Genomic DNA, 27572 nt, shown 5'->3' with positions numbered 1-27572 from the left:
CCTATAAAAATGTTCTGTAATTTATAAACGTTTTGTTCACAATTTTAATTGGCTAGAACAAATCATGAGATAAAAGAAAGTGCTTTCATTAGTTGGGAACTTTAGTGCGTGCTTTGTTATAAATTGTACGGGTAAAGTCACAGGAATTAATTGACGTTGATACTATCTCGCCTGCCAAAATTGGTATTTGTTTTCGACAAAATGCAGCACAATTATCAAAAAACGTATGGTGACCATAATGGTGACATTATAATTTTGATTTTTGTCACCTAAATGTCATTTAAGGCCAAAATTGGTCAAAAAATTAAAACTACTTTATTTTCGACAAAATTTGGCACAGTTAACAAAAAAATATGCTGAACATGTTAATTTTTTGTCAACTAAATGTCGTTTAAGACCATACACGTTTTAATAACGCGACTTTTAACCATGAATGATAGGCTTTATTTTTTGTTAGCAGAAATTGTAGAATCGGGTCGCATTGTCAATGTTTCATTATAGTTGTGCATTTTTAAAAGCGAGATAGTCTATGGAGCGCATGCATCTTGTTATTGTTGTTGTCCATTTCGTTTGTGTCTTTTAAATGTCTTGTTTGTGTCTTTTAAATGAAATTGGCAACAAATCATTTTGTGATAAGAAAAATACAATAAATGGTAATGTTTTTGAGTGGACTGCCTTTACAGGATTACGTTTTTTTCAGCCTTTTTAATATAACTATCAACAAACCTTATTGTGATAAGAAGCACACTAAATTGAAGTGGATTCTGCCACAGGTTTCAATAGTTGTTAATATTTCTAAATTTTTATTGTTTTATGTATTTTACCTTTAAGCTATATTTTTATACTCATAAATTCCATCATATTTATTTATTATTATTATTATTATTCTGTCGTGGAACTAGTCAAGAACTAGTACTTCAATTAATTCAATTGTGAAGAATGAAATGACATAAAAAAGTTTCAACAAAATAAGAGAAAACAGTTAAAATCTATATAATAATACGCCAGTTCCGTGTCTCTGTGACAGGCAAAGTTGATATCGTCATTTTCCTTTGATGTCGCCATAAAAATTTTTGATGTTACCGAAAAAAATATGTCTATTTTGTTAGCAGGTTTACTTTGTTTACGTCACGTGATGAAAACGACTCAACTTGATTTGCTGGAAAAAATTTAACGGCTAACTTTCCAAAAATGGTGTCCCTCGACACCGAAAAAAACACAAAAGAAAGTTCCCTTCGTCTTGAAAAAAGTGCAAAGAGTGATTCAGAGAAAGAAAACTCTAAGTAAAGAAGTAGAAGTAGAAAAATAAAGTTGAAAGCCACAATAAGTTACTTCGGAAGTGAAGAGGGGAGCTAGGAAGTAGTAAGGTAAAGTTAGAAGTAGAAAATGCATGCTAGAGTTTCAAGTGGATTGGAATTCAGAAAAAGTAAGAACTTTGATATATTTAGACGTTCCGTTTTTATGTCGGTGAAGCTGCGTGTTACTTTTTTATGTAGTATACTTAAAATTGTCAAGCAGAATCGCATTCTCAAAAAAAATCCATTAAAGCTTCAAATTCTTAAAGTTTTTACCGCGTTTTTTTGAAAATAAAAAAGCTAGCCATATTTGTTTACAATTCTTTGCATAATTAATGTGCGTAACTAATGTATTTGTACTAAAATTCAAAATGCTAGATAAAGGTGTTAGCTGGCTAACAAACTAATTTGCTGGACAAACAGACAACTTTGGTTTGTTTTACATTACTATTGTTTCTCTTTATAATGTCTTTTACTAAGCATGAATAGCTAGCTATAGACCCAGTAAGTGTATTTAACTGGGTGTCTTAGCTACTGTTAACTGATAGCTAATGTTAGCTTTAAGGCTCCCATCCTAAGCTTCTTAGCTAGCTCTAACCTATGTCTTCTTTTTTGAACATGAATTATGATGAAACAAGCTAGCTACAAAATCTTTCTTGAACTTTTAGGATGGTGTGACTCATTGTTATGCCCATAGAGTATAATTTTTTCACATTACCTGTGAACTTTACAAAGGGGGCCACAATATGACAAGTGGAACGAATTTTATAGAATTTAAAGTGTGTGTGTTAAGTTATTTTTATTGTTTTGTTTCTGACATCCCGTTAAACTTTTGTCAGCCTACATGTAATATGCCAGGTTTTTTTACAGGGTTTTTTTACATTTGATTGGAAATTTACGTTGGTTCATGACTTTGGGTTAAAAAAAATTATGAGAGGATGGTATGATTAAGTCAGTTTATATTGTTTGTGTTGCAAAATGCTGTTTTTTAAAATTTTGTGTAAATTTTTGTGGAAATAAACCACATGCAACATATACTGAAAGAACAAATTTTTGTAGAATTGGACTTCACTGTAAGCTGTTGTATAAGCCGATGTCTCTATATTTCGTAATATAAACTATTGTTGGGGAGAACTAACTGTATGTGATGTCATATTTGGTGGAAAAAAATTCCAGGTTTCACGGTTTTGTTTTTCTTGAGAATTTTACAAAATTTTATAGGGATATATAAATGTTTGCTGATGATAAAAAAATACTTAATGTTCTGACTGAAACTGTTTTTGTTTTTTATATTTTGTAATCTAACGGGCGAGGACTGTATACACTGAAATGACTGATTTTTCTAATTTTTTATTGTGTTTTATAACCTTTTTGTGGAAGATTAATGGGTATTGGCAATATACGACATGCTGAATGAACTTATTTTTGTTGATTTAGATGTGTTTCTCAACAACCGATCTGTTTTACATTTTGTGTAAACGTTTGTTTATGAACCGTATATATACAATGTTTGTTGATTCAAGTTTATTCTTTGCTTATTGATTTTTGACATTTAGGTTTAAAATTGTTGGTAAAGGGCAGTATGGATCATCATACTAAAAAAGAAATTTTTTGTGTTTAACTGGTTAATTTTTACATTTTGTGTAACTTTGCAGGAGAGGATGGTATGCAACCGAAGTGACTGATTTTTCTAGATTTAAATTTGATGTTTTCCAAACTATGGATTTTTCATATTTTTGTATAAGCTTTTAAGGGATAGACAATATTTAAAATGTGTAAAGAACTTATTTTTGTTGATTTGTGCTAACTCTTTGCAGGCCAACTTTTGACATTTCAGAATAAAATACTGAGGGTTTTTCAACATAATCACTTATAAGATGTACATATTTGAGATGGGTTATTTCTGACATTGTTATTATCCGTGTTGTGACTGTTGGTGTTCTTACTGTTGGTTTTGTGAGTATTGGTGTTGTGAGTGTCAATGTTGTGAGTGTCAATGTTGTGAGTGTCATTGTTGTAACTTTTTATCAACTAGATTTTGCACCTTGCAAGCTGTTCTTTTTTATTTTGTGTAAGATTTGACATTTGACATTTTGTGTAAGATTTTAAGAACATTTTATTTGTATATGCATTGCTTACGTCAGCAAAACATCTAAAGCAACTTGGCTTTTTGCCTAAGTGGATTTTTCCACGGTCCTTATCAACTAGCTTTATATAATAATACGCCAGTTCCGTGTCTCTGTGACAGGCAAAGTGGAAGTGCACATTTTCCTTTGATGTTGCCGAAATAACACTACTTTAACGTCAATACACTATATTAAATTAACGAAGCCGTTACAGTGCACTTAAAACTTTGAGGCCAAATAACTTGGAAACGAGGTGGTGACGTCGATGATTTTTCACTGCGTGGGTAACTAGGGACCACCTGGGTCCAATTTGGGTAAGTTTCCCAAACCTTGGTCCCCGAATCCTTTTCGGAATGGACGGGTTAATGACGTCATCACAAAACCTTCAATCCCTAATATCTCTGCAACCGTTTTTCAAAAGTTTATGACCCTATACATATTTTGCTCAGCGTTTCAAGATCTATACGATAAAGGCAACAGGCATACAAATTTCCTAAAGAAATTTTTTGTGTCTTCATGGGCCATTGCTGACGTCAGCAAATTTTTAAACCATTATATCTCATTAATTAACCGCCCATCAAAAGCACATAATCATATACATTTTCTGGATCAGCAGTTTAAGCTCTACACAATAGGACGCAACGGATAAACTGAATTTCGTCAATTTATTTTTCCATATGCACTGCTGACATCAGCAAAAACTCTAAAGTAACCAGTTCTTACATTTTCCTCCTGCCTAAGTGGATTTTTCCACGGGCTCTATCGACTAGTCTATATAAAAATACGCCAGTTCCGTGTGTCTGTAACAGGCAAAATGGATATGTTCATTTTCCTTTGATCTTACTGAAATTTTCTCTGAAGTAACCGAAGAATGCATGTCTATTATGTTAAATTTTCTGACGTTACGGCGCGACGTCAATCACACTACTTTAACGTCAATATCCTATATTAAATTAATGAAGCCGTTACAGTGCACTTAAAACTTTGAGGCCAAAAAACTTGGAAACGAGGTGGTGACGTCAATGATTTTTCACCGCATGGGTAACTAGGGACCACCTGGGACCAATTTGGGTAATTTTCCCAAACCTGAATCCCCAAATCCGTTTCGGAATGGACGGGTGTATGACGTCATCAAAAAACCTTTAAACCCTAATACATCTGCAACCGTTTGTCAAAAATACATGATTCTATACATTTTCTTGATCAGCGTTTCAAGATCTATACGATAAAGACAACAAGTATACAAACTTCTAAAAAAAGTTTTGACGGGTCATTGCTGACGTCAGCAATATTTTTAAACCCTTATATTTCATTAACCGCTCATCAAAACCACTCGAACATATATATTTTCTTCATCAGCAGTTAAAGCTCTATACAATAGAGGCAACGTGAAAACAAAGTTATAACTTTTTTTTGTGGATGGATTGCTGACGTCATCAAAAATTTTATTCCTCAGTGGATTTTTCCACGAGCCTTATCGACTAGTCCAAAAAAATAATCATTAAAACCTTAAGCAACGAAATTTTAACGGATAAAAAATTTGGCGAAAATCGATTTTTTTTAACATCTGCAAATTAAATTACCATCATTTTTTTTGCTGTACGCAAAATTAAATTTTTGCTAAAATTATTTATTTTTGCTCCCCGTATTCAATAAATCATAAAAAAGTCCAGATAATATTTTCTTCTCAGGTTATATAATTTTGCTAGAAGAATGTAGTACTGATACATCTCATCTTCTAAGTAGAATCACGTGGTTGTCATAAAATAAAGATATTAGAAAAAATTTTCTGGCCGTAAGCGACATATTAAACAGACCCTCATGAAATATTTCCGCCATTTTTATTTCATCGTTGTTTATGCATATTGTCTTAAGTTAAAAAGAGTGTTTTTAGAAGTTAAAAAATGTTGTAAGCCCTTAAAAATCCCACATAAATATGGGAAATGTATCACGTGAAAGTTTCTCACTATGGGCGTAACCGTATCAAGTTTACTACATATCTTGTTTGTCTGACCATGTGATTTTACATGGCTGACATTTACCTTCAGTGGTGCAAAAAAATTTAAGCCACGAAAATAATGATTGTGCTTATATTTGTATTGAACTGAAGTTTTATAATAATTTGTCAAATCCAGTTCGATTACTTATAAACAAACGAGTTGCTTAGAAAAAAAATCGATGGCTAATTTTTTCCAGTTTCTCGGTTGATGGGTTTAGTTTCTGGGTTGATATGCTATGTATACCGTGTGGTCGTGTTTTGTTATAACCTTGCATTCCAATTAACAGAATTTAAAGAGAGTTGTGATTTCGCGTAAAAGCATCTCGTACTTTGAATGTAATTTTTTCTTTAACGCAGAAACAGACATATAGCAGTATATTTTGCATAAAGCAGATTTTTAAAAAGATATACAAGAAAAATAAATAATAAAACCTCACCCAGAATCACTGTTTTTCGCTACATCTAAACGTAAAAAAGGTTTTAATTCTCTCTCTTACTTTAACAAGCTAAATTTAAATATTTGTAACCAGGACATGGGAGCAAGAAGTCACAAATATGAACAGTACCGAACAAATTTTTATTGCGTTAATTTGCGAATTGGTGTCGAATGTCGATAGTATTGATTTTGTCTTAATTTTCGCAAACTTAACTTGCGAAAGTCGCAGAAATTAGTATACTGTAGATAATAGCGTTATTATCCCACCTTCTCCATTACGTGCTAAAAGTACTTTGTCACGACTAGATATCATCTTGTTTATTTCAGGTGGCTGTTTTTCTTCCGCGTTATCACTTTGCAAGTCGTCGCAAAAATGTGATAGTGAATTTAAATCAACTTGTACGTCAGATAAATGCGAGTTTGAAACAGCAGAATTTGTTACCAAGTCTTGATAGCGATTAATATCCAATCTCGACTGATATGATGGATTGGTGTCTTTCTCACGTCCATACTGATGATATTTTACTTGCGCCATTTCATCTATATTGTTACAAAAAATCGTATAACAAATAATAAATATTCATTTTTGATATACCTATATTATTTTCATCATAAATTTGTCACAAATAAATAACAAAGAAAGAAAAATAACAAGTTTGTAACACTTGAGTTAGTGCACCAAAAAGTCAATTATAGCATGTTTCACTCATTTTTATAATTTTACTTATATTTATTATACATCAGAATGATAGAACAGTAATATTAAAGATTATACAATTCACAGAATAATAGTAGAACAACAGTAGTAGAACAACAGTGGTAGAATACAGTAACAAGAATATATAAACTATACAAACTTTAGTAGTGGAAGCGATATTTCTTTGCGAAAGTAAAAACTTGGAAGAAGCAGGATTTGAACCAGCGAACCATTTAATTAGCGCCCACTGCGCTGCCAACTAATCTACTGGTCGGATAGTAAGACGAGTTTACAATTTGCCTTTTCTCTAACCTGTTGGTGGTTCCAATCCATCAGGACAAGCCTTTACTTCCACCAATATACACATATGTAAACGCAAGATACAAAACAAGTGACCCTACCTTGGTTAGAATCATGATCACTCTCTTCATCTTCATCAGAAAGAGAATTCAAAGCAGGTGTTATCATAACAGATTCACTTAGCACGTCATAGAACGAAGGCTGGTGAGGAACAAGTTGGTGCAAAAAACTACAAGAAAAATCAGGATTAAAACTGTTTTAAATTATTAAAATATAACGAGATATAAGAACGCCTATATATCTCAATTTAAAGAAAGCGCCATTACCTGTGTTCTTTATGACACGGAGCTCTAACTATGTTAGGTTTTCCTTGATATTTCTGTAGAAACAAAGATTCAACAAAGATAAAATATTAATTTCATTAAATATAAAATCACAGACGCAAAATACCATACTGCCTGCCCTTATTGAAAGCATTTGTTAATTTTTATTGGTGAAAGTCTCATAGGTAAACAGTTTTTTAGCGTTTCAAGCTCTAAACAATGAGGCAATGGATAAACAAATTTCTAAAAAACTTTTTGAATATATGGACTGGTCATTGCTAAATTCATCAAAATTAAATTGACGAATTTTCCCACTGTTCTTCTGCCTTAAGTAAATTTTGATCATTGACCAGTCTAATATACTAATATGCATTGTCTCGGTGTGTCTGATATTTTTGCAAAATTGAATATCCTTTTTGCTAGTTTCTTTTACAAAGGATACAAAACCTTATCTATAAAAGTGTTTTATGAGTCACAAAGCATTAAAGAAATCAGATTAGCGAACCACGCCCATTTCCAAGTTATTAGGCTTAAGGCCTAATAACTTGAAAATAATTGAGTAAGAATGATAACTTCCCTATTTAATTTATGGATTGTTTGTGTTTAGAATGCTTTTTTATGAAATCCAAGAAATGACAGGTGTTCTTTTTTTACTCATAAACATAAAGTATTTTCCAAAAAAGCATCCAAATCAAATATTAGGGAAAAAATCATTCTATGCATCGTCCTTAAAAAGTTCAAAATTCTCTTTTTCAATACGCTTTCCGAACTTATTTTCCCAATTGATCAACTTTTTCCTTTGTACAGATTATTTTTCTGAGTTTGTGAGTAGAGTTCAAATTTTTGATAATGAATTCCGCAAAATATTATTGCCACAAGGTAAGGGATCTTGGTTCTCATTGTTGTTGCCATAGCTTGTTGTTGTTGAAGGTCTACTATTAACGGTCACCATATTTAGCTACTTACTTTACTTATGCTGTATGATATATACTAGTAAGCTTTTACAGACTTGTACCACACAAGTGCCTGGAAAAATGCCTACTAAAATTTAAAAACATGGGGTTTTTTTTGTTTTTAAATTTTTAAAATTCTTTGTTTAACAACAGACATTATTTAAAAACTTTGTTTTAATCTATGGGAAAGCTTTGATAATATTTTTTGTAAGGATCAATTGTGCACACATATTAATAAAAAATATAGTTCAATTTCAGAACGTGTGGAAATTTATCCTTCTTTCAGATACTATGCATGTTTTACATGGGTTAAACTTTGATAGCCCACATCGAATTTTTAGAGAAACGGTACAATTTGTTTGATTTAAAATTTCTAAATAATCGTTTTCAGAAAACACAATGTTATCTTCAATTCGTCACACTTATGGGTAAGAAATTTTCCTAAAAGTCATTTCGGTCTTCATTTTACACATATCTACAAAACAAAATGGAACGCATATGTCACTTGTGTTAGAGAGGTACACGTGGTATACCAAACTGCACACGAACAGAGGATGTGAACACGCCACGTTTTTTGTGTGTACAGAACGTGTTTGGACAATAACACAAGACGTGCATATGCATCAGTTTTAAAAGTACAACTTCAATGGTGAAGGTGAAAACCTAGGGAACCTGTCCCCGCTGAATAATTCTTTCAATATGGATTGCCAGTCATTTTTGATTAAACCAGTTTTCATGCCTGAACCGTGATTAAAAAATATATTTTTCAGCAATTTTTTTAAAACAATTTAAAAAAGGTACAGGAATTTATTAGTAAAAAAAAAATTGTTCACGAGACTCACTTGCACGGCATCATCACCAAACATATCTTTTACATCTGCAAGTGCTCGATCTGTTTCTGCAAGAACGTTTTTTAGTTTCTATAGAAATAAATAATAGATAACAATAGATATTTTGAAAAAATCATCCACTATATACTTCTTTAGGATGTTTAAAAAATGACCACTAAACGTAATAATAAACGCAATAAACGCATCACCACTAAACGCAAAGTTAAACACATAAAAACACCTACTGCACTATACATTTCCCTTATGAATCAAGTTTATTTTTGATCAGCATATTGTAGCAGATATAAATATAAAATCAGCGACGAGTTTATCAATGACAACAACATAGATATTTTAATAAAAGCTTACCTTTTCATTGTTGCGAAACACTTCTTTGATCAATGCTCGCTTTCTTTGAGCAACGCCAGGAGTGGCATCAAAAAAGTTCAGATCTGAAATTACATAATAAAAGGGTACACACAGAAGGATGAAGGTAACATGCAAAATTTTTTGCATCATTATTTTCTTGCACACATCTTTTAGACATACTCCCAAATTCACTTAAAAGCGTATAATCAACTTATCAAAAAAAAAATTAACATGTACAATTTTTTTTTTCAGGACGAGTTATGACTATCCTGAAAATTTGAAGATCCATAAGAAAGCAGTTAACTGTTTGAAAATGGGTCACCATAAAAATTAATGCAAAAACAAGGCGAAAAGGGAAAAGCAGCTACATATAATCTTCCTCATTGATTAACTTTTAGTTGATAGCACGTGTCCAGCAGCGAGCACGTGGTAGATTTTGCCGTACGTTTATAATCGTGTGAATTAATGGCGGCTCTGTAGACGGGGAGAAATTAGGGTGAGTTTGCTATCTTAGGAAAACATTTATAAACAAACATTCCAACATCTTCAATTTTTAATAAGATTTTCAGGATAATGTTTTCTCATCTATATCTTTCAGTTTTCACAATAAAATAAGGACATCAAAAAATTTGCTAACAAGGTGAATACGCACCTTTAAGAGTGTTTATTTTTCAAAATTACAATCCGTTACATTGTTTGCAAAAATTTCCTTTATTTTATCAATAAAATTTCTGAACAAAATTACACATCAAATGCGACAATGTATAACGCAAAAAGTGCGATTATGGAATTCAAAAATAAAGGTTATATTGATATGATTAATTCGAGACATTTGTAGAAAAGGTGTGTTTTCCCAGCATGCAATGGTTTTAACAGTTATAAACGGAATTTCTTATGTGCATATTTGTCCTTAGAAACTATACAAAAAAGATAGCTAGACAAAGGAATGGAAAACATTGCAAAATTGAAAGTTGCGTAGGTTTTTCATTTTAAATATGCATGTCCATCTATGCAGGATGTACAAAATGAAAATGATTATCTGTTCTTAATAAAAAACATTTTTCTTTGCCATGTTCCTAATTTTTACCGATTCTGAGTTGTGCATGTTTTATAACTGGCTTCTTCACTAAAAACAACAAGGTTTAACTTAAAACGGCGTTTTTAACAATCAAACCCTGCTATCTAGTTTTACTTAGACTTGCTAACTATTATCCTGATGGACTATAATATTTACAATATAACTAGCAATTAATTTACCGCTATTGTTCAAATTTTGCTTCGCACAATCGATTTTCCTAATTAGTCTTTCATGGTCTTTTTTTGGCTGGTGAAGCTCGTGGTTTCTTTTCTATGAAAGGAAACAATTAGAACTTAGCTTGAAAAAGTAAGGAGAAATGAAAGTAGGATATTTTTGTAAAAAATATTCTGACAGTATGTTGTTTCAAATAAAGATCGTTACCAGTTCTTGTGGTGAAGGTTTAAAAATGGTCAAATCTTTTGCAGTACTCTAAAACAAAAAACAAACTACAAAATAAATATTCTATTACCATATCATTGTAACGCTTTATAATTCGTAGAATATTTTAAATATTTGACAGAAAAAAAAGGGGGAAAGGGGAAATCATAAAAGTTTTAATTTTCGACATGTGAAAAACATTTTTTTTCTCAATACTCCTTTTCATAAATTATTACGCAATATCCAGCCTCATCTTGAAACTGAGACACTCGTTGTGAATTTTCCTCACATTTTTTCCGCTTTGGGGCGGAGGATTTTATAATAACAACTCCAATAATAAGTTTCGCTAATTAATTATCAAGTTCCCGTACAAAAAGAATTATCTCCATTATTTTTTGCTGCGTTTCAGTGATAAACATTAAAAATAATCATTCGTTGGCAAGAAGGTCTCTGAGAAGGTTTATCTGTTATTCACAAAACAAATTACAGCTATTTTTTCAAACTAAAATCATCAAAAACTGCTATTTTAATAGCAACAATACATTACACGAGGCTCACGCTTCGAAGTACTTTATTATATATATTTTATACAACAAAAATGGACAAGGAAGATCAACATGAAATTGAACTGGAGGTTGAAGATTTTCAAGAGCTCTTCAATGATATCTCAGTAGGTAAGTGATAGCAGATAGATACATGGACCTTCAAAAAGTTAGACAGGGAAAACACAAGGATTATTATTCACTATATATTTGCTAAAAAAATGTTTATAATTGTATTAAGACAGACATATTTTCTTATATTTTCAGATCCAGCCAGCATTATTCTAACCGAGGATGATATATCTGACCCTCATGTCAAAATTGATATTGAAAAGCTGCCAAAGTACAAAGTCGAACACCTGAAAAGCTGGCTAATATTTCGTGGCGTTACAATACATGGGATTGACACACTCAAGGATGCACAAGTACGAGCTTTGCACTATAGTGAAAGTAAAACCAGCAGTAGGATTGTAGATCCAACTCCAGAAAAAGTTTGGCTTAGGATAAAAGCAGAAAAAATAGGGTTGATCTTGTAAAACCAGCTCTCTACAAACGCTATGTAGACGACACTTGTGCAAAACGTAAAAAAGATGCACCCGATACTCTCTTGAGTCTCTTAACAAATTTTTAATAATTAGAACTAAAAATCAGATTAGGTGATGAAAAAATAAATGCTACCATCATGTTCAGCAAACTTTATTAATTTGTCATCAGCAGCAAAGAAAAATGGCAAACTTGCAATATGTAAAATTTACAGTACAAAGACAAGACAAAAATGACTAAATTCAGTTGGGGGACTAAAGTTTACCACAGCGAAAGGTGTTCCCTAAAATAACTAATAAATGCCTCTGATTAACTTTAACCCTACCAAATCTTCCTAAAACTTTCTTATCAACCTATGTTTTATACTTTAGTCAACTGACTAATTTTTCATATTAAATAAGAAATTTCACGACTACGGGTGAGGCAACGATAACAAACAACAACAAACGGTAACAATTGGATATTTTTGGTTTCCTCACCTGAAACCTAACTTTAGACTGGGGAGAGGGACTAATTCTGTGGCTTGGAGATTAAAATTTTGGTTGCTCAGATCTTTTAATTCTTCTTATATACAAAAATTTGAAACAAGCAAAAAAATAGATATAGAGAAATGAAAATGCTACTTACATCCCATTCTGGTTTCGGTTTCGTTTTCGTTTTTTTCTTTTTGTTTATTTGTGATGAAACAAGTAATTGTGATCTTGATCTGACAGGCTTTCGAAAATTTGTCTGCCAAGTTGACATTTTAGAAATTCATGTTTTATATCTATAACAAAAGCGTGATGTTACGTTAGTAAGTTTCTAATGATATGGGTGCTTTTATCTACCTTCAAAAAAATTGAAAAATTACCTCATAATTTTCATTCACACAGTGGCAATAACAAAGTCAGAATAGTTTCAACACATACTCCACTCTTTTTAACTAAAATTTACCATTTCTTACAGACTGTTTGTAATTTTCTCCTAACAAACATAAAAACCCTCAAAATGCAATGTGCAGCAAAGTAATAGCTTAATTAACAGTGCTATTATTATCAAACAAGTTGCTTTACATACAAAACTAATTTTACTACCATGTCTGAATGTATGGCTAGGGTGCTCATATGATTAGGGACTTTAGGAAAAACTCTTATTAAATATATTTAAACAATAGAAATCAATTTTACATTTTTTATGTGAATAATAAAAAAGAACAGTATAATCCTTAATTTGAATTTTTTAGGTTTTTTAGGAATTATTAAAATCGTCACTATTCACAAAATAAAAATACCCTCACCAACCAATTTATATGTGGTACTATTAGAACAAGTGAAAAACAAAAGCTTAACGTTTGATTTAGTCAGTGAAAATTTTTACCTTGCATAATAAAGATATTTCTTCAATTGATGAGTTTTTTTAACAAATCTACACATCAAATATAAAAATTTTAACAAAAATCTGACTTTACGAGTTGATTTTGGTCATTATATAGACTGGTTTGTGTGGTAAAGATTTCTTCAGTCTTGATGTCTCCAAATAAAATAACTATTTTCCAAATTGAAATAACTAAAATAAATAAAAAAATCTACCTACATACAAACGGTAGTTATTCTAAGCATGTTTCACATCAGTTTTACGTATTAAATTAGCATCTGACTTTACGAGTTGATTTTGGTCATTATATAGACTGGTTTGTGTGGTAAAGATTTCTTCAGTCTTGATGTCTCCAAATAAAATAACTATTTTCCAAATTGAAATAACTAAAATAAATAAATAAAAAAATCTACCTACATACAAACGGTAGTTATTCTAAGCATGTTTCACATCAGTTTTACGTATTAAATTAGCATGGCCACCAAATTTTAAATCAAATGTCCCCATTCTCCAATGTATTTTTCTGTCCCAAAGAGCTTGCAGATATACCCAGTAAGTGATAAGTTCACGAAAAAACCATGCAGCAGTTCGCAACCAGAGTGGAGGGAGGTCTTGATAATCCTAATTCAAAGAATGTAATGGAAGAAATATATAAGTTGTTAATAATGATTTGCTTGCTATAACTAAAAATTTGAAATATTTAAAAATAAAATTAACAAAAGTAATGCAATTTGAAACGCTGTAAAGTATGTATGTTTAGGTTTAAAGAATACAAATGTATTAAAAATCTACCCCTTGCACAAGCCATAGTAATATTTGATCTGATAAAAACCAACAGGAAACATGTTTGACATAAAATCCAACTATTGAAGTACCAAATAAGAAGGATGAAGAAAAAGATGCAACCACACCAAGAAGAAAACACTCTATTAATGGCTCCAGAATACCAACAGGTAGCATTGTTAGTCGCAATTTTTGCCATCTGTTTAACAATAAAACAGTTATCCACTCATAAATAATGTAAAATTGATGATAAAAATGGAAACTAGAAAACTTATAATTATATACATTTGCTGAATCTAAAATTACCAACTAGACAATGAATTTGACACTCATAAAATAACTGATAATAATAATTCTACCTGGTCATGCGTTTTACAAATATTGAAGCTGTGCATGCATCTGGGTTCTGTAGAACTGGTTCAGTGCTTAAGACTAATTTGTAATTTCTAAAATGACAGTTTGTTGTATTTATTGTTGTACATTAATTACTTCCCCATTATCACTTTGGATGAACTCAAATTTAGAATGTCTCTCATAACGATCAAAACAAAAGAATTAGCAAAAAGAGTTTCAAGTTAACATTGTTAGTATCAAGCAATATCTGAGTGTTTCGACATAAATGAAGGAAAAAGGGGTTTATATTAGGAGTCAAGATTTTACCTTTCAAAAAATGATTTTCCCATGAAGTGATCCTCTGCAATGTAATTTGAAAATGCAGATAAGCCACCTATCAAAAGATATTTTTTAGTCTAAATAACCACACAATATCTTGATGCTGTCACTAACTAGTCAAATAGATTTTAGTACAAATTAACTAACTTTCATTTTATATTATATACACAAGTTAGTTGCATTATTTTATGTTTCTATTCCTCAATTTAGAATGAGTTTTTTAAAGTGTTATTATTAAAAGGTATGGGGGACAATTTTATCTGGCGTGGATCATTTTTGAGCTTGGCATAGACAACCTTTTGAGTTGAACCTGGATTTAGTGTATAGAGGTTTATAAAAAAGCTATAAAAGGGTAAAAAATATTTGGAAGGCTCAAGAAACAGTTATAAAAGAAAATTGTGAATTCTCATTATGCAGGCAGTCTGAAAAGTTCAAGGACTATTGTCCTATGCCAAAAAGCAGAAAAAGGGACGTCCTACCCACTTCATCAAGAGCTTTTTTATCAAAAATACTTGACATGCCATTGGTGCAACATAAACCAAGCGCATCAAAGAAAAGATACCATCGTGCATGTTGTGTTCCAAAATAGACCTAAGATATAAATCCAGGCAATAATTATGATAAATACTAACATGACCAGCGATTGAAAAAACTAGTAAACTTGTCACGGTTATTGTTTAGAGCAAAAGAGAAACACTGAAGGCAACACATTTTTATTGTCAGTATTAATTAATATAATGCAGCGGAATGTTAACTAAATGACATCGAAGTATAATCTAAAAACTTTGAAAAAAGGTTGGCTTAACTAAAATAATTTAAAGGAGAATTACTAACGTAAGAAGTAGAAAAACATCATCTTTATTAATTAAAAGGGTGATTTTTATTTTTTTTAAGATTTATTTTACATTATTAAAAGTGATAATAACTATCTCTTCACTTGTTCACGAATATATAAATGACAAATTTGCAATGAAAGAAATAAGTGGGAACATTGCCACAGTTATTCAAGCAATTACTAATAGGTATTTTGCATATTCTTTTAAGTATTATTCCCTTATCGCTTAAGTGGGCCAAGCATTTAAGATGGCCTAAATGAGAATTTTCTCAGTCTGGCAACACTTATAGTTGAATACTTTATTTCTGTTTTCCACGTCAGGACTCCAAAAAAGAAAGCATTGGAAGTGATAAACTGATTAAAGAATGGTTTGCATCTAGAAAAGGAAAAAAGAATCAATGTGGTGTCTAAGTACAGAATGTCAGGTTAATTCTTACCTTATCAAGACACTCCCCAAAGTTATTAGTTGAACTTGTTTGTTTGAAGGGTAGCTAAAACAAAGTAAAGTATCTGACTATATTCATTTATACCAATTTCAAAACAGTTAAAACAGTTTAGATTATCAGATTATTGGGAAAGAAAGGAACCATTATGATGATTCGATACAAGGTTCATTTAAACACCCAAGATCCCACTGTTATCACTAATCACATGTTCTGTCGTAATCACAGGGCATCACTTGATATTATTTTTATCACTGTTCAAACTATTCATAAAAGAGTCGTGAAAAAACTCACCCTATTATTAAAAACAAATATCCCTTAGAGCTATTTTAATTAATCTTCATAATTAAACCAAATTTTTCTTGATATTTTATAAAACAAAAAGTTGCATTTCATTCTTCCATTTGAAAATATGGTCAAAATCTCAGAACCCTTTGAAAGTAAAACGAGATGATTCAAGGTTTATGACATATGCGTTAAGAAAGTTGTTCCTGCTAAGAAAAAACTACAAGGTCAATCTAAATAAACACAAATTCTAGACTTCAATGATTGCTCTGGGTGCTTATTTTAATTTTTCTTTTTAAAGGGAAGCCGAGGTATAAACATCATCAGCAAAAAATAAGAGGCCTGGGACGAGCAAGCGAGTGTCATTTTGGCAAAAAAATTTATGGTAATCAATTAACCTTTATAATATCTATGCATTGATAAGTTTGAATGAACACCCCTTAACAGGTCTAAAATTACTGATGAAAGAAAATGTCTAAATTTGCAATTACTGAAATAGAGCATCATAATAAAAAATTATTGCATAAAGTGAGTTAGTGAAATCCTTACAGGTTGTGAATGCAGACTTTTTGCGTTTAATTGCGTTTGATAGACATTATTATGACCCAATCATCTTTCTTTCTTTTGTTTTCTGTGACCCCAAAATAGTATGGAATGGCTCATTTTCAAATATTTCTTTGTCATAGTCCAGATGTGGATTCTTAACATGAGCTGTGTGGGTAGCATGTGGTAATAAAACAAGCTTGCAAGAAATTTCATTTTGAAAAGGCACTATGTTTTGGTTAAATAACTTTGCCTAATCTTCTTTGAATTGCTCGAGTGTCATTGAGTTTGGTTGCATGGCTTTATAATGTTACCTCACTGTTTGTAGTCATTACAATGTATATCCCAGGTATGACTTTTATAGCTTTTAAAACTGGGCATGATGCTTTGGAGAAATAATAAACAAAGCGGAGGCTTATTCCAGCGTACACCGTTTGCATATACATGATCTTTAAAATTTTGTTTTTTAACTTGTTTATGTCATTATTGTTGTTTGGCCCAGTCCATCAATATAAAACAAGTTCCATAATAAGAGAAAATTCTTTAAGACAAGACAGAAGCTAGTGCATGATGAAAACACAACATTCAGGAGCTAAGTTATATTTTTCATGATTTATGCACTAGCTGGATCAAATTTTTTTGGGTTAACTTCCCCTTTATTTCAACTAAACTATAAATCAATGAAACAAACAGACACAAATCTAAATAAAATGTAGACGCTAACAAGTTGAACATATCTCTATAATAGAACAGTGTTTTTGTGAGGGACAATTTCGACGTGTGCATTTTCCTCTGATGTCGCCGAAATAGTTATGTCTAAAATATTAAGTTTTCTGACGTTACAGCACAACCTTAATAACATTAATGTAAAATCAATATCTTAATTTTAGTGAATAAAGCCATGACAATGCAATTACAATAACTTGGAAATAGGGTAATTGGGTAAGTTTCCCAAACCTGGTCATAGAACTTTTAAAACTCAATATTTCTGCAAATGTACATCATCCTATACATTTTTTTATCAGCATTTTAAGATCTATATGATGAGGTTAACAGGTTTTTTTAAAAAACTTTTTTCGTATTTCGGCAGGTCCTTGCTAACATCAGCAAATTTCAAGTAATGCTTTCCATCCTTTCTTTCACTAAATGGATTTTTCCACAGGCCTTATCGACTAGTTCAAAAATAATGTGACATTTATTTTTTCATATTATTTTCTATTATAAACATGGATAGCAATTAGCCGCAGACTTGCAGAAAGAATAAAAGACCACGGTGGGAGAGATCATAAATCACAAGTTTATACTCAACCGGTGGAGAGTGATCATGCACCAGTGAAAAAAGGCCGATTTTACGATTCTTTTTAAAAACAAACAACTCAGCAATTATTACAAAAGAAGGACAAAAGAAGCAATAACCATTAAAAGACATAAGCCCACACTAAATGCACAAAGGAAATCAGTGCTATTGAAGCTTTTTAACTAACTATTTTTATCACTCTTGTATAAATAGAGTCAATTATAGCGAGGTGTCACTTTTTGACACTTCAACGTATTTGAACCTATTTAACTGTTGTATTTAACTGTTGTTATTGTTTTTACTTTATCATTTAAATGTAACCTTTTATCAACAAACTTTATTACTTTTTACACGTTTTACTGTAGAAATATATGCATTCTGAAGATGGCTTTTGGAATGTAAGGTCGAAATATCAATTTTAAAAGAAACTTTTTTGACTTTGTTTTTTTTAATAATGTTTTAGCTTCTGGTTATATTATTTACCATCAAGTTGTTTGCTCAAACCGATATTCATGGATAGCAAACATAGCAGTTTGAAAAAATCGACCTTTGCCGGGTTAAAACAGGTTTTATAACCTCAACAAACTGTTACCCAAACATAAAAAAATTTCAATTAGAAAATTTTTAACCATTTAAAACTACAGTTAATATGTGTCACATTTTTTCAAGTTAAAGGTGACAAATACTGTGATCCTAATCTAACTCTGAAAAATCAAAAATAAAATCAAAGTATTGTGGATAAAACACTAATATTAGCTTATATCATTTCCTTGTACTTTAGCTTTACGGCTACTGGAAAGTAACAAGCTTGATTTTTTAAATTCATTTCTTAAAAAAATTCAAGCCAACATTTTTTCATTCTTATATCATTTAAAAGTGTATCAAATAACCTGTCCAAAGATATAAAACTTATTTGGTTTTTTTTTTTTGAAAAGATAAAAGAGTTAGAAAAACACATACATGTTTCACTAAATTATTTAGAATCGTGATAGATGTGTGTAACAAGTTTTTTTTTAAAACAGCCTTGATTTGGAGTTACGTTACTTTTTTTTACAGAGTGTGTTTCTAAACTTCGAACTTTGACTTTATGACGTAATATCTTGAGCATAATTCAACTTATTAAAATACCTAGATTCCAAAGGTGCATGTAAAAAAAGTTCCATCTTGATTAATTCTATGTATACCTGATGAATCATTCCAACATTTAGTTGGATGTGTGATGCCAATTCAGTTAATAATGACGCTTGAACTAAAAATAATAATTATTGATTAGAAGATGAAAAAAACAAGATTGTGAAATATATTTTGTAACTACCTTACCCAAAATATTGCTGTCACAAATCCATACATACTGATATTTAATTTGTTCATAACATTGCATAATGTTGTTTATTTTTGGGTTGATTCCAATGTCACATGCGCCTAAAAAATATTGCTTGAATGTTTAATTTGTTTGTTACAGTGTTTTACGAAGGTGTTCAGGAAAATGCGAACCATGCTATTATACTAAACTATAAACTACAGCAGTCTGTTACCAGCAACCTGTCAAAGCAAACTGGAGGAAAAAGGCACAAGACAATAAATGATTATCAAAAAGCCCTTTCATGAAACACATCAAAATGTAATTAATGATTGTTTAAAAATATTTTAATTTACAAACATCACAAACAAACCTTGAAACACACGAACATCCACATCTGGATATTTTTGTATGAGTTTTTGAATACCAGGAATTATGTTATTTTCTTTGTCATGAACGCATATCAGTAGTTCAAACTGTAAAACACAATAAATATATCAATACATACCACATATTATAGAACAACCCATGTTAAATCAATGCCCTAAATAAAAGTCATTGTTTTGTTGCATTGATTGTCCCTGCAATTATTTTAAATTATGTATGGTTTTTTGGATTATTTTGGTTTTAATGAGACTTTCATACACACCTGTCACAACTAAAAGAATATGAAGAGGTGTCAATTAGTGTTTATATATTACTGTAAAACAAAAATTAAGAAACGCATACTGTCTCCTGGTGCAATAAATAGTGTCACGTCATTACTTCAGGTATACAAATTTAAATGTGCCAATATTTTTTTCTTTGAGATAATTATTATGTAAACCATAAAAAAGTTATACCTTTGAATAATTTAGGGTAAAAAGTGATTCCAAATTTTCAAAAGCTTTCTGAGATATACCAGCAATTGTCTAAGTAAATATATTAAACTATATCATATGTAACTAATAACAATATATCAAGTAGATAAAAAGATATCTTTGGAATTAAATAAATATTAACAAATAATTGCATAGATATTATAAATTAGCTGTAAATAAGGGATAAAATTTGAATTAAATACACGCATGACAAAAATGCTTTCTATACAAAACCTTCTGGAAAGTGTAGAATTATGGAAGGAGTGTCTGAGCCTGACACTCCATTATTGACTGGTGGTTCACATTTGGCAATGCAATAACAGGTAGTTTCTTATTGATATGAACCAATAACTAAAAATGCCTTGGTAATTATTGTGCATCTGATGAAGTCATATTGTAAAACCTAAACATGATTGAACACAGTTGGCGTACCAGCCTAACTAAGCATAAGCTCATAGTTCTGTCCTTAGGTGCATTAGGCACTCAGGTGTCATGTAGTACGACCAACTAAGCTCTAATTGGTGCAATGGGTTTCAATACTATCAACTCAAGTATATAGATATATCGTGTGGCGACCATAATGCCTTTTGACTCTAAAAATCTTCAGAACCAATACTTACAAAGATAAAAGATTTTAAAGCTTTTTTTCACGCTAATAAACATTTTAATCCTAACTTATTGTTGGTTTTTCTTAGAGAGAATGCTTGAAAAGAAACAACTAAAGGGTTTGTTGTCATGGTTTAACTTTTACTATGCAGAAAGTTATATAAAAATCTTTAAAACTGCTATCAAGAAAATGTATCAGATCACCTGATAGTCGGACAAACTAACAGTCTGGACAGACAGACGGATGGACAGAACTGGAGTATTAATATAATAAGTACCTTTACAACAGATATTCCAATCTCTTCTCTGTGTTCAATTGTATCAACTTTCCTTTTTCTCCATGAATACAAATAGAAAAGTCTAGAAAAAGAATTATTTTTCATTATTATACTGCTTAACACAGGTCAACAAGAATCCATTTTGTTACATCACAGCCAAGCAATAATTAATTAACCTAAATTTAACAAGAAAACCAGATGGTTTAAACACACAATCTAATCTTGTGATAAAGGGCCAATACAAGGCAAAGAATTGTAAAGGAATATGAAATACACTTGGCAAGAGAACAATAATACACTATAATAAATACAACATTTTTTTTAAAATAACATAATTATGACGAAGAAAATTTATATTAGAAATACGTGTTCAACAAAAAATTCTGTTCATTCTATGCATACTTGCATTAGGCATTGTTTCTAGAAATTGCCTACGGCCATATAACATTTTCGTATTTTTAATGAGGCATCAACATAAAACATTTTTTTTAAGGAAACCCTGAATGTAACACTCGCAATGAATAAACTTTTCAACATTGTTGGCCTAAATTCTATAAATTTGCATCGGTGAAAAGGTAAAATACTCCAAAAACAGCAGAAGTTTATTTCAAACTTTATCAGAGTGAAGGTCATGCTATTTCAACATCACTGTAATAATAACTGTTCAAACAGGATATTTAGGTACCACAGCAGCACAAGCAGAAAATATGAACAACAGATTGCCACAATTAAGGAAGTCCAGTTACAAAAGAAAAACTACACTGAAATTGATCTAAAACATCAATTTCGGTGTCTTTCGGAACCTGTATTATTTCTCAAAAATAAGGAATTCATGCTACATAGCTCTGCTTTTTTTGTCTGCCAAAGCCAAAGCAAAAAAATACGAACCAACCACAACTTGTTTATGATAAAAAATATATCTATATACACATGTGCGGTTTATTTACTTCCAAATCTAGCTACAATATGTATTCTCTGGTGTTACTACAATGACTACATCATTATTTTTTTCAAAATTTTACAAGAGACAATGTACACTGCAATATCTTTCTTCTTGTTTATTGTTTTTTAAATAAGATCTTTTAAATAGTCTTAAATGGGTAAAAGTGACTTTATCAAATCGTCTTCGACTTGCAGATTCTCCTTTGAAATAGTTTGACAATAATTCTATGGTATCAATTACACTTCGGCAGCTTTATTGATAAAACAACGGTTCTATAAACATTTTCTGTACAGGGGAAGTAATACACTTTACTTAAAATAAAGTAACTATAGTTAGCAACAATCCAACACTTTTTTTACCTGAACAAAAAAAATACAAACTGAAATAGAAGTTATAGAACAAATTGAAACAAGTTGAAAAATGTTAGCATGCAACAAATACAACAACAATGTCAATGGAAGATTTGGGATCTACTGCTGCCAACTTTTACTAATTTTACATCCAGTGAGGAAAACTGCTAAGCAAACACTTCTTATTAGTGTGCATCTTTTAAATTTAAAAATTCATGCCTAATTTTGATAACAAATGCCTAATTATGCTTCACAAAAATAAGATGATTTGCAAAATATGGTAAGTTAAAACTACACACTTCTGGACAAATGTGCTGAGAACTTGATGAGAGGAAACAGTTGTGTGGAGAGTTATAAAATTCTGTCTGAACAGACACCAGTGAACAAACATCACTTAATGTATAAATTTGCTAAAGAAATCTTATGTCACTTTTATCCACCACAACAGATTTGAGCAGGTCACACTAAGAAAACTTTGCTTGTGCTCTGTTTTAAGGTCCAACTCTGAGTTTTCATGCTTCAACTTTTACACTCACTCAGAAAACCGGCAATATAATCTAGCTAACTAGAGCTAGCTAGTGAAATTCACAAATATTCATAACTAGCGAGCAGGCTGCTAGCATGAAAAATGCAAAATATATACTTTTTAATCATTGGCTACTAAATACATTATGCCAACGCTATTTATTTATCAACTAGCTTTACAAGAAAAGACTAAATAGAGCATGTTTTTACCTCACCTCACCTTATCTCACCTCACAGACAGTTCGAATTATTGTATAGCCTTTCTTCAAAAATCTTTTGTTGAATTTCAAACAAAACCTAGGATTGCAAAAACGATACATCAGCAGCCAATGCAAAGAAAAAAGGTTTCTGCAGAGTAAGTTCAGGGGAATAAGAAATATGCAAAAAAATTCACATATGAATGCACCATTGCTGGTTTCGTGTTAAAAATTCATAAGTAAGTTCATTTTTTAGGTAGACAAAGGAAAACTAAACCAGCACATATTCCTGCAGATTGTGTGAACTAAGTACTAGCTTTAAAAAAATGTGCTGATTTATCAAAATTTTGGCTTTTCACTATATTTCAGCAGGGAACATCTAAACGACAAAACATAAGGTAGAAAACATACCCTTTTTTAAAACTACTTTATATCCCCTTATGAAATACAACAAAATGATAAGATTAGCAACAACATGCCGTAGATTGTGGCGCCGTAGATTAGTGGTTATAGCTCTCGTACTCTGTGCGGGAGACCGGGGTTCGATTCCTCTTGACGGCGATTCAACATGGGCGAGTGAATGTTACCATAGCCCCGGGTTAACCCAAGCCATGTGAGGGAAATTGGGAAGATGGCACACTGTGTGGGCCGTTGGATGTTGCCGGGAGTTGTCTAGTAGAGCGCGGGCTCTAATTGGGTCTGCGTAGCTCAAAATGAGCATTAAATACTCTAGGACTCTCCATCTACGCCATGGCCCCTCCTGGAAATAATAGACAGGGTATATCCCTCGATATTTGTGAGGCTAGCCATGTAAAATATGCACATCTATCTATCTATCTATCTATCTATGCCAAATTTAGGCTACTTTCTGTCACTTTTAGACTAACAAGTAAGTATGATATAATACCATGTTTTTCTCCTTTCTTCATGTTCAATCCAGTCAAGTGCATATATGCTTTTTGAACTATTATGACTTATAAAAAGTTTACTTGTGCAGGTGGGGAGTACATTAAAACTTTTGCTATTCAAATCCTTGAAAAAGAACCTGCAAATAATTCAGAATGGCAAACACCAAATTTTTGAGGCCTTCTGGTACTTTTCGTCAAAATCATTACTAAGTATATAACACGCATCTTCGATATTTTCAAGGTATTTATACTCGGTGGCGTTGGTATAATGGACAATCGATACATTGTTTGGCTGTACCAAAAAGAAGGGACTTTGTTTTTCTTTTTCAAGGTTTATAAAAGTTTATTTGCCTCCAGAAATTGTGCAGTCTATTCAAAATCTTTGTTCAGGCATATTATGGATTAAGAAATGTTCACTTTTAACTGAAGACCATGCATCTTTAAACAGGCTACAGTAGTATTATGAAACTACCTACCTTGGATAAAGGTGAGACCTATAGTTTCTAAAAAGGCTACAACCCTTTCTAGATAATTTCATCTCTACTACTTGTAAAAACTAAAACTATTACTAAAACTTAATTTCTTGTGTAGCACATTATTGAAATAACTAATGTGTTTTGGGTATGAACTAAAAAGCACAACTTTTTTAAACATTTACCCTAACGACAAAGGAACATTTCTAATCACAGTAATCAATTTTGGGGTTTTATCAGAATCCAACAATAGCTTTTTAAAAAAACGACACGTACGGGACATAAATCCTTGACCACTGAGGGAAATGGTCTCATCCTGTTAAATACAACAGATATGAGTCATTTCTGTTTTTTGTAGAGAAAGTCCAACTATATTGTGAATTTTTTTATACAAAAGTTGTTAACAGTTTTATGTCCAATTCATCCCTCAACAAAATGCAAATATTGTGGATGATGAAAAACTGTTCTAGTATGTAACAAACTTTGTCTCGTACATGACACTGTTTCTTAAAAACCAGATTTTTAATTTTTCAGAGTTTTAATTTTTTGCACCTTTGGAACAGTACTCTAGCTGCATTTTTATGATATGAAAATAATTCAATGATTAATCATGCAACAGAGAGAAGCTAAACCAAAGTTTTGTCAATCTTTATGCAAACGACCCTTACTTCTAGGTCGTATAGATATGCAGCAAACATATTTTGTCTCATTACTGTGGAAAGTTTATCACTTCTTGAACATGATAGTTTAGTAGGCAATGTTTCAGGAGATCCTTCTCCCATCATCAAAGTAGGCAAAGTAAAATGATGTTGAGCATGTATTTATATAATTGCAGAGGATAGAAATTCATAAAAATTAACCAATCAGAAACGAGCTGAGAATTACAGTTAGTTACGGTAATTAACATTTTCGGACCTAGATGTAGGTAACAACTTTTTCTGAAGGGCTGGTAACCAAATCTCAGAAAGTTGATACAAGATGCTGTTTATGTGTTTGTTACGTTCTACACTGTTGATGGTTTCTTTAATCTTCCTGGCCGTTGTTCTGGATTCTCTGCCAATGATTTTCTTCTCATCCCAATTAAAGTGATGACTTCTGCTCCAGGTGTGGTCTGCAATTTCGTTTTTCTTCACATCTCCGTTTCTCACTGCGCACATATGTTCTTGTACTCGTTGCTTAAACTTTCTTTTTGTTTCGCCTATATACATTGCATCACAATCTTTACACAGGATTTCGTAAACAAGATTGCTTTGTTCTTCCAGGTTCATTTTGTCTTTTGGTTTAGATAAAGTGCTTCTTAGGGTGTCTTTAGAGTTAAGAATACATTTGATCTTGTGTTGCCTTAAGACTTGACGAAGGATCTCGCTGGTACCTGGTACGAAGGGTAGGAATGCTGATGCGATAAATTCCTCTGATGTTTCCTTGTTGTCTCCGTTGCATCTTCTCTTTATTTTATTTGATGACTTTATGACTGTATCCATTTGCGATTAATGCATTTCTTACACGTCGAATTTCTTCTTTCCTCTCCTGTTTGTCACTGACTACGCTGTTGGCATAATTCAGTAATGAAGATATGATATTTTCTTTGCTCGTTTCTGATTGGTTAATTTTTATGAATTTCGATCCTCTGCAATTATATAAATACATACTCAACATCATTTTACTTTGCCCGATGATGGGATAAGGATCTCCCGAAACATTGCCTACTAAACTATCAAGAAATGATAAACTTTCCACAGTAATATGAATACTGAACAGACAAACCGAAATAATATCTTCAATATTTTTCCCGCTTGTATTGATGCTCTATATGATAGCTAAATGGGTATCATGCAAAATATACACATATAGCCAAATTCACAAAGATAAATAGCTTAGGGGTTTATTGAAAACGGTTAGCTTTCAACCTGTCTTAAGAATCATGGTTATGATGAAACATTGGAACACACATGTGTCATGTTTTGCAAAGTCTAAAATTCCTCTTCCTTGAAAGGTAGAACAGGCAACATTACTCAAAAAAAGCTTTTTCTTAAGTTAATTTTGCATTATAAGTAAATTAATTATTTTAATAAAACCCAAAGTTTGTCAAAGATTGTTGTATTTTCTGCTGATTATCCCTTGTTCAGCTTATTGGTTAATATTTTATGCCTTTGCATGGTCTTGAAAAGTAAAATAAGATTTCTGAGGCTGGGAAAAAATGGAAAAAATTCCACTTTTGTAGTTACATAAATTGGAAAATCAACTAAACATAGAATAGATACACTTACGCTCTATATATTGCTATAAAATGGCAGATGACAACACAAAACCAAACCAGTACTCCAACATATGATGCAATCTGTATTAGTTTAAACATGATTTCCACTATAAAATATTATTCAGTATTATTACATTGTTATACTTCTTAATAATATGCAAAACTTCTAAAGTCTAAAAGTCTAAACTTCTGGCAATTGAAATTTATGCACAAAAAAAAAGTCAAATTGCTTGAAGAAGAAATGTATAATACAAATAATTTTTACAAACCAAAAAGTTATACAAAGATTCGATTTATGATGAAAGATGGTAGTACTAGCAGATCATTGGTGCAATCTAGAAGGACTAAAACAACTAGAAGCTCTAGAAAAAAATTTGATTCAACTAGCATTATTTGGAAGGAAATATCTTGGTGGAAACAATGTGATAATGAAGAAAATGCACTCTTTTAACATCTTGTGATGAGGATAGACAAGTGTGATTAATGCAAAGTCAAAAGAATTATAAGAAAAAACATAGATAACCATGGCAGGGTTAGAATTAGAAATATAAAGTCAGTTTTACAAAAATTTGCTGATTGTACAAAAGAACTATTCGTTGCCATTGCAGTCTGGGAGCATTATAGGCCACTTGCTATTGATCCCTTGATAATGGTTATAATGTTGTAAGCAAACGCTATAGAAATAGGTGAGACAAATGATTGATGAAATTTGTAGAATTATTCGCAACCTGGTAATTCGAACCCTGCATTGTATTTCTTTGGGATGATAACAGTCAGAATAAGCTGTTATGCGCA

General features: G+C 31.4%; 2 protein-coding genes across 5 annotated transcripts in view; both read right to left on the bottom strand.

The window, feature by feature from the left end:
• The window catches only part of LOC130630227 (spindle and centriole-associated protein 1-like), a 43111-nt gene extending 30442 nt beyond the window's left edge, over positions 1-12669 (bottom strand). The window contains exons 1-9 of one of the 2 annotated variants that reach the window (XM_057443633.1): positions 12497-12669; positions 10788-10835; positions 10586-10676; positions 9329-9411; positions 8972-9049; positions 7180-7232; positions 6955-7082; positions 6124-6396; positions 5858-5882 (exon numbers count right to left, since the gene is read on the bottom strand). In XM_057443633.1, coding sequence (XP_057299616.1) covers positions 5858-5882; positions 6124-6396; positions 6955-7082; positions 7180-7232; positions 8972-9049; positions 9329-9411; positions 10586-10676; positions 10788-10835; positions 12497-12613 — 896 coding nt within the window. In that variant the 5' untranslated portion in view covers positions 12614-12669. The remainder of the gene's footprint in view (positions 1-5857; positions 5883-6123; positions 6397-6954; positions 7083-7179; positions 7233-8971; positions 9050-9328; positions 9412-10585; positions 10677-10787; positions 10836-12496) is intronic. The other variant, XM_057443632.1, reaches the window with a different exon arrangement.
• A 98-nt stretch (positions 12670-12767) lies between these two features.
• Positions 12768-26885, bottom strand: LOC130630228 (ceramide glucosyltransferase-B-like). Of its 3 annotated transcripts, XM_057443635.1 has the most exons (13): positions 26788-26885; positions 21125-21206; positions 20223-20291; positions 19754-19856; positions 19401-19502; positions 19265-19329; positions 15950-16003; positions 15157-15268; positions 14666-14732; positions 14365-14451; positions 14015-14204; positions 13640-13843; positions 12768-13608 (listed from the first exon to the last, which is right to left on the bottom strand). In XM_057443635.1, the coding sequence occupies exons 1-12, from the start codon at positions 26874-26876 to the stop codon at positions 13658-13660; spliced, it is 1206 nt and encodes a 401-aa protein (XP_057299618.1). In that variant the 5' UTR covers positions 26877-26885; the 3' UTR covers positions 12768-13608; positions 13640-13657. The 3 variants fall into 3 exon arrangements, with proteins under 3 accessions (XP_057299618.1, XP_057299617.1, XP_057299619.1); XM_057443634.1 differs by having other exon boundaries at positions 13600-13843; XM_057443636.1 differs by having other exon boundaries at positions 13600-13843; positions 15199-15268.
• Between the last annotated feature and the right edge of the window lie 687 nt (positions 26886-27572).

This window comes from Hydractinia symbiolongicarpus, chromosome 2, assembly GCF_029227915.1.
Source record: "Hydractinia symbiolongicarpus strain clone_291-10 chromosome 2, HSymV2.1, whole genome shotgun sequence".
Lineage (NCBI taxonomy): Eukaryota > Metazoa > Cnidaria > Hydrozoa > Anthoathecata > Hydractiniidae > Hydractinia > Hydractinia symbiolongicarpus.
Note: the sequence above shows the minus strand (reverse complement) of the source record. Positions and strands in the feature narration are given on the sequence as shown.